At 43.4% G+C, this 8,053-nt stretch overlaps 2 protein-coding genes across 2 annotated transcripts in view; both read right to left on the minus strand.

The window, feature by feature from the left end:
- LOC102843333 (zinc finger protein 615-like) overlaps window positions 1-1,220 on the minus strand; it is a 4,577-nt gene extending 3,357 nt beyond the window's left edge. Inside the window, exons 1-2 of the mRNA XM_006881764.1 lie at window positions 1,143-1,220; window positions 3-1,107 (exon numbers count right to left, since the gene is read on the minus strand). Of these exons, the coding sequence (XP_006881826.1) occupies window positions 3-1,107; window positions 1,143-1,220 (1,183 nt within the window). The remainder of the gene's footprint in view (window positions 1-2; window positions 1,108-1,142) is intronic.
- A 1,499-nt stretch (window positions 1,221-2,719) lies between these two features.
- LOC102843737 (zinc finger protein 343-like) lies at window positions 2,720-6,033 on the minus strand. The gene is made up of 2 exons (XM_006881765.1): window positions 6,016-6,033; window positions 2,720-2,875 (listed from the first exon to the last, which is right to left on the minus strand). Exons 1-2 carry the CDS (start codon window positions 6,031-6,033, stop codon window positions 2,720-2,722), a joined length of 174 nt encoding a protein of 57 aa, XP_006881827.1.
- Between the last annotated feature and the right edge of the window lie 2,020 nt (window positions 6,034-8,053).

Consider the following 8,053-nt stretch of genomic DNA (forward strand, 5'->3'; position numbering starts at 1 on the left):
CCCTGAGTGTATCTTCTGGTGTGTAAGGAGGTGTGACTTCTCTATAAACCTTCTGCCACATTTACTGCACACATAGGGTCTCTCCCCTGAGTGTGTCGTCAGGTGTGCACAAAGGTGTGTTTTCCGTGAAAAACTTCTACCACACTCACTGCATACATAGGGACTCTCCCCTGAGTGTGTGCTCTGATGTATAAGGAGGTCTGATTTACAGGTAAAACACTTGCCACACTCACTACACGCAAAGGGTCTCTTCTCTGAGTGTGTCCTCTGGTGTGTAAGAAGCTGTGACTTCCGGGTAAAACTTGTGCCACATTCACTGCAAACATAGGGTCTCTCCCCTGAGTGTGTCCTCTGGTGTCTAAGGACGTGTGATTTCCGATTAAAGCAATGACCACATTGACTGCAGACATAGGGTCTCTCCCCTGAGTGTGTCCTCTGGTGTGTAAGGAGGTGTGACTTCTGGGTAAACCTTCTGTCACATTCATGGCACACATAGGGACTCTCCCCTGAGTGTGTCCTCTGGTGTCTACGGAGGCATGATTTCTCCTTAAAACACTGACCACATTCACTGCAAACATATGGTCTCTCCTCTGAGTGTGTGCTTCGGTGTCTAAGGAGAGATGATTTCCAACTAAAACAACGACCACATTCACTGCAAACATACGGTCTCTCCCCTGAGTGTGTCCTCTGGTGTGTAAGGAGCTGATATTTCTGGTGAAAACTTCTGCCACACTCACTGCACACGTAGGCTCTCTCACCTGAGTGTGTCCTCTGGTGTTTATGGAGCTGTGATTTCTGATGAAAATTTCTGCCACACTCACTGCACACATAGGGTCTCTCACCTGAGTGTGTCTCGTGGTGTCTAAGGAGGTGCGATTGCTCAAAGCAATTCCCGCACTCACTGGACACAAATGGCTTTTCCTGGAAGAGGGATGTCTTGTTTGTGATACAGTTTGACTTCAGGCTGGACTCAGAGCTGACCACTCCACATCTTGAGGTGTTGAATTCCTCCAACCTGTTGTCTATGTCCACGGAGATCACCCTTAGGTCTGAGTGCGCCCCTGTTTCCACCACTTGGGGACCTTCTCCATCACTCTCTGATTGTCTCTGAGGGGCAGTGGCAAACGCTCTTGAAGTCTCACCCTCTCCTGTCCTTCCACATGGGGGTGTGGAGGCTTCTTCTCTAGCCTGTCCACCTGTGTTTTCACTCGAGCAGCCATGGTCTGACTCCTGCTGTGATGGCTGCTTCTGAGGTCCCAGGCTGGCCTCCACTGGATGGAGATGATGTGTACATGAGCCGAGGACACTGTGAAGCAAGTGGTGGGTGAGGAACTGACCACAGGAGAATGCTGGAAGACACGTGGAGCTGGGGTCAACGTCTGGCTCTGGCTCTGCAGAACAGAGAATGGTTTCTGTTAGAGTGGCCTTAACTGGGGCTGCCTTCTCTATGACAGGAAACATCTCAGTGCTGGGATTCCTGGGAGGTCACACCGTTTGTTTCACATACAGTTAGATTTGTCTCTCCCAATACTAGTTCATTTTCCCTGTATCTTTTCTCACTGATTTCTTTGAGTATGTCCAACACTAGTATAACCAGTGAAACATAAAACAAAAGGGCATGTCTCTCCTTCCAACATCCTTCTCAAAGACCTCACAGGTACCTTCTAGTTTACCAGTCTCATTACTTTCTGGTTTTGTTCATCCTCTATTGCCTTTTGTGGAAACAATAAAGTTTAAGGTTTTAGGCTTTTCTTTTCTTTATTGTTATTATGTGTCTGCAGTCCAAATGGACTCACAGCTGACCTTCCAGCAGGTTAGGAAACTGCCCATCTCTTTGCTTCTGAGTGGCTGGTGGATTTGCACCTCTTGCCTTTGGACTGACAGCACATCTGTTTAATCAGTAGGACACAAGAGCCACCTCCCAACCTTGGAGTCTATTAAGACACATTGGCCGTGACACATCTGCCTTTTTTTTCATTTTAAAAATCTACATGGGGGTCATACAATATTTGTGCTTTTCTGACTGATGAGTTCACTCAACATAAAACCTTGAAACTATACCCATATCATGGCATGTTTCAAGACTTCATTTCTCCAAGAACCTCCATAGTAATCCATTGTGTGAATATACTGCATCTGTTAATCTTCCATCAGCTGATAGGCATGTAGATCACTCCCAACAGTTTACATAGAGAGGTCAACATATTTGCTGCTCTTCCTCACTGATATGCTGTGACCAATTAAACCAACCCAGTCCAAAGGCAGCAAGCCAAATCCTCCTCACAGTGACTTTACAGGACATAGCCAAACTGCTCCACCATGGTTCTAGATTTTCTGAGGCTGTCAAAATCTTTCTAGAAACACACCGTTTCATCTCTCTTTCCTGAAGCCGTTGGTGGGCTGGAACTGCAAACCTCTTGATTAATCACAAAAGGCTTAACCACGGGACCATCAGGGTTCCCTCGACTCAAAAAAGAACAAAAAGCAATGGCAAGAAGTTGATTCTAATGCCCCGTGGTCTCCCAGGACACAGTGGAAATGCCTCACTGCACACCAACGGTATGCACGTTTATGAAAGCAGAAGTCCCTATTCCTCGTCTCTGGGGCAGCTGGCAGGCTGAAAACACTGACATTTCATTTAGCAATGGAGTGGCCAACTAATGCACCAGCAGACTACTCTAGCATATGTTCAGTTGCCGACCTAGGTCTACTGGATTAATCAAGGATACGAAAAGAGCACATCCTCACCCAATGACAGCAGGTTCCTGTAAATCTCCAGCATCACATCCTTGTACAGGTTCTTCTGCTCGGAGCTCAGTGTCCTCCATTCTGCTTCCGTGAAGACCACAGTGACGTCCTCAGCTGTGACTGGTTCCTACAGGAAGCAATAAATCGATGCACCGAAGACCACCAAGAATTTCATCAAAGACTTTAACTAGTGGCCCTAAAGAATCAGGTTCTGAGACAGCACATTTAATTCTTCTCAGACAATACCCTCTACATCAAGACCTTTCTGGGTAGGACGGTATCCCTAAATTTTTGACAAAAATCTATACTAATGACAAAAGGCCTTATTCATTGTTCAGCTCTCAGGCACACAGCAAGTGATCTGAAAGACTATGGGGTGAATCAGATGCATCTGATTCCTCAAAATAACATCACTGCTCCTCAATAATTTGGCGAGGTTCCTGCCTGAAGATTTTCTCACTGAAATACATCTCTAGATTTCCTGATTGCTGGTACCAGGGGTATTGATTTTGGATCCTAGTAAAACAAATTCACTGACAACTTCAGTCTTTTCTCCATCTAGCATGACGTTGTCTATCTGGTCCAGTGGTGAAGAATTCTTGTTTTCTGGATGTTCCAATATAATATAAACAGAAAGCTGAATCCTTTGATCATCTGCAGCAAGTGCTTCAAGTCCTTCTCACATTCAGCAAGCAAGACTGAATCATGTGCCTGATTATTAAAGAATCTTCCTCTGACCCGGATATACTTCAGAGATTCCAGCTACTCGAATTATTTGCTCAGCAGAGTTTGAATAGGTATGGAGAAAGGATACAATCCTGACACATTCCTTTCTTTACTTTAGACCATGCAGTGTTCCCTTGTTCTGTTCACACAACCATCTCTTGGTCTAGGTATAGACTCCTTATGAAGACCAGTAAGTGTTCTGGGATTTACATTCTTCTCAATATTAACCATAATGTGTTATGATCCACACAGTTGCATGTCTATGCATAATCAAGAAAGCATAAAGAGACACTCTTCTGGTATTCTTTACTTTCACCCAGAATCCAAATGACATCAACAGTGAGATCCCTGCTGCCATGGCCTCTACTAAATCCTGTCTGAACTTCTGACAGTTCCTTAGGTGCCATATAGTTGCTTGTGACTTCCTTGTGACCTTATGTACTACAGCACTGAAACCTGCTCTACCCCGGGCCAACTTTATTATCTCTGACACACCTACCTTCATTACCCAGTCACTGCACCAATCCATCTCATCAATGGTCTCCATCTCTCTGCCCCTCAACCCTTCCAAGCATAACGTCCCTATCCAAGAACTGGTCCCTCCTTGCAATACCCAAAGTATGGCTAACAAAGCCTTAGAAGCCCTGCCTTGAAAGAGCAGCCTGGCTTCACCTCTCTAGGATGAACCTGTTTCTTCTCCTGGAAGAACATGGTATTTTCAACACTCTTCCCCAGCACCACAGCTCAAAGGCATCAATTCCCTTTCTATCATTCCCAGTCACTGCCCAGCTCTCTGACACATAGCAAGCAACTGTGAAGATTATGGCCTTGATCAGATATACCTTACTCTCCAGACTGACACTGTTGCTCTTCAGTACTCTGGCAAGGTCCCTAACCGCCAGCCTTCCCAATGCAATTCACCTACTGATTTCCTGGCTGCTGGTACCAAGAGTGTTGACCTCTTAAAGAGTCCTCATCATCTATCATGATGCTACCAGTCGGACCAGTGGTGAGAATCTTTGTTTTCTTTATGTTGCGGTTCATCTGATTCTGAAGGCTGCAGTCCTTGATCTTCTGCAGCAAGCTCTTCAGGTGCTCCTCAGTTTCAGCAAGCAGGGTTGTGTCAACTACATAACACAGGCTGTTGATGAATCATCCTCTAATCCTGATGCCACATTCCTCCTCATGAAACCCAGCCTTCTGGATGATCTCTTCTGCATGTAGGTTGAAAAGGTATGAAGAAAGACTATATCCCTGGCGTAGTCCCTTCCTGATTTTGACCCATGCAGTGTTTCCTTGCTCTGGTCTCACAACTGCCTCCTGGTCCAAGTATAGGGTTGGCATAAGCACAATCAAATGTTACGGGATTCCCATTCTTCTCAGAGTCAGCCACAGTTTGTTGTATTCCACACGTTCAAACACCTGTGCATAATCTGAAACATAGACTTTCCTCTGGTACTCTCTGCTCTCAGTCACGACCCATCTAACAGTAGGTATAATATCCCGAGTACCATGACCTCTTCTAAATCGCAGTCAAGTCATTTTTAAACGATCTTCAGCAGTCTTTCCTTGTAGTTGTTGTGTACTGTCGAATCAGAAGCTGACCCTCCAGTGCGTTTTCAGAGGCAGTTAACTGCACAGGAGGAAAGTGACCATCCTTCTGCAGAGCAGCTATTGGTTTTGAACTGTGTGACTTTGGGATGGTAGTGCATTTTCTTACCACTAGGTCCCCGAGCTCCCTTGCAGTATCAGTCATAGCACATGAAGATATTTTCCTTTCATGAGATACTAATCATATTGTTCAATAGCCCCCACATTCTATTGGCCCACCTTTCTTGTGAATGGAAACAAATGGGGACCTCTTCCAGTCAGTCAGCCTGAAAGCTGTCCTCCAAATGCCCTGACGTACACTGCTGAGCACATGAAAAGCTGTACCTGTTAGTTGAACCAGTCAGTCAGTGTATCTCATTGATCCCTGAAACCTTAGTTTTCCCCATGTTTTCAGTGTAGCTTTAACTTCTTCCTTCAGTAACTTTACCTCTTGGCACATCTTGATATTTTCAGTGTCAACTCTTTTTGGTACAGTGACTATGTATGCCCTCCATCTTCTTTCGATGCATCTTGAATCATTCAACATACTGCCCATAGCATCCTTCAAGACTGCAACTCGAGGCTTCAGACGAGTTTTCAGTTCTTTCAGATTGAGAAATGCTGAGCAAGTTCTTCCCTTTTTATTTTCCAATCCTAGCTCTCTGCACATTCCATTATAATACTCTGCTTTGTCTTCCTGAAATGTCCTTTGAAATCTTCTGCTCACCTTTCTACTTCAGCATCTTTTCCCTTTGTTTTGGCTTTCTGATGTGCTGTGTAACTTTCAGAGCTTGGATAGTTTGTTTCATGACTGGAAAGGTGGATGGTCCACAGTATAGAGGAAGACCCTCAATTAGAAGGACTGACTCAGTGACTGTTCCAATAGACTCAAGTGTGTCGAGAAGTGGGAGGACAGCACAAGATAGGGCTGGGTTCTGATCTGTTGCTTACAGGTTTGTTATAGGTCATACTCGACTAGATGGCACCTAATAACTACAACAGCATGACAGAACTCACAAATGATGGGATAATACCTGTTGGACCTCAAACCTGTATGACTTCACTGGAGAAATGCTTTCTGTATAAATTTGAGAGCATTAAGAAAGTCTCCTGAACCAAAGCAACAACAGCAAGGTACAACACAGTAGTAAGCAGAGTAACAATCAATCAATGCTAGGGATGCTGTGGAGAGATTCGATCCCTTATTCACTGTTGGCAGGGACGTACAATGGTGTAATCACTACGGATGGTGGTCTGGTGCTTTCTCAAAAAGTTGCAAACAGAAATAATACCATTTGACCCAGTAATGCCACTAACTGGGAATATACCCTAAAGAAATCAAACCCATTATCCACTATCCATATATACACACTTCTATTTATTGCTACATTGTTTACAACAGCAAAGACATGGAAGCAACCCAAGTGCCCATCAACAAACGAAACTCTTAAAACATTACACAACAGAGGTGACCCTGAAGGACATTTTACTGAGTGAAATATCTAAGTTACAAAAGGACACATATTGCATGGCACCACTGTTAGAAAGGAGATCTGACATGGGAGTTTGGGAGGACTGTAAGTTAAGAGTGGATAGATAATAAACACTGCATGGAAACAGCTGAAGAAAAGAACTGTTTAAAAGGCATATGTGATTAGACATTCTATGTAAGACAACAGTCCAGAGTAAGAGGCACAATACAAAAAGGACTGGATAGAGGAGGTGGAGGAAGGTAATTGTACAACAATCAATGGTATTTAAAAAAACAAAGAAGTGAATTGGGTGAGGGGGGGAAAGAAAAACAGGAGTAAATATGTGCAATAATAAATGAATGAAAATCTAATGTTTCTGTAAACTTTGGTTAAGATAAAAATGAAAAACATTCTTAAAAAAATAAAAATAAAATCTTGGGATCCAGGAAGCTCCTCTGAGAAATCATAATGGAAGAATTCAAAGATGGAAGAGTGCAAGATGAGACAGAGAAGATAACAGAGAGGTGAATCTAGTAATAAGAATTAAAGGACAGTGAAAATTTACAGGAGAAAATGGCAGGAAACATATAACAATAGACAAAAGTGGGGAAGTTGACGGGATCTGGAATTCTGAATCATTTCTGAGGAGATCAGCTAAGTTTATACCACTTCAAATTACCTTCTGGAAATAAACATCTTAATAAGGTTTTCTACTAAAGTTCTGAATATTTAAATCACAACATATAGAGTTACTCAGCAATGTGAAACAGTTAATAAGCGAATAGGAGCAACATTCCCCCAAAAGTTATACTCTTTATAGCACAAAAAGAACTGTGATCTGTTGCCAGTGAACTGACTGCAATGCATTTCAGCCTCATTTAACAGAGTACATCCTCCCTCTGGGGCTCCTCTTAACCTGATCTGCACAGCGATCTGCTGCAGGGGGACTGCTTAGTTCAAACAACTTCCTGTTAGCAGTAGTTTAATTTTTGTTTTAATTGTTTTTTTCTGTTGGTTGTCATAGAGTTGAACAGGACTCGTAGTGAATCTATGAACAAAAGGCCTGAAGCCCTTCTGTAACTATCACCATGTAGCAAAATTCCCAGTGTCCAGAGGCATGCTGTTTAGGAAATAGATGCCACTCCTGCATCCAAACCTGTCTTAAACTGGGAGGTCCACCACACACTGTCCAGCATGCAAAACCATTTTGGCTTTTGATACCGCAATGACACAAGGTTCAGCATCACAACAACTCCAGGTTACCTTGATCCAGCATATTAATAGAGAGTGCTGAACCAATCAGAAGAATGTTCCTCCAAAATATAGTAACAAGCACCTTTTAAATACAAAGGCCCTCCCTGTGGTCTAGCTGACTCGAAAAAAGAGGATTAAAGAAAAAAAAAAGAATCAATATAGTATGGTTTTTGTTGTATGTGCCATTAAGTCACCTGCAATGTATAGTGACCCTATGTACCACAGCTCTGAATTCTTCCCTGTCCTGAGTCAGGCAAATTCTG

This window comes from Elephantulus edwardii, unplaced genomic scaffold (genome assembly GCF_000299155.1).
Source record: "Elephantulus edwardii isolate Elephantulus edwardi_28Jun2011 unplaced genomic scaffold, EleEdw1.0 scaffold00015, whole genome shotgun sequence".
Classification (NCBI taxonomy): domain Eukaryota; kingdom Metazoa; phylum Chordata; class Mammalia; order Macroscelidea; family Macroscelididae; genus Elephantulus; species Elephantulus edwardii.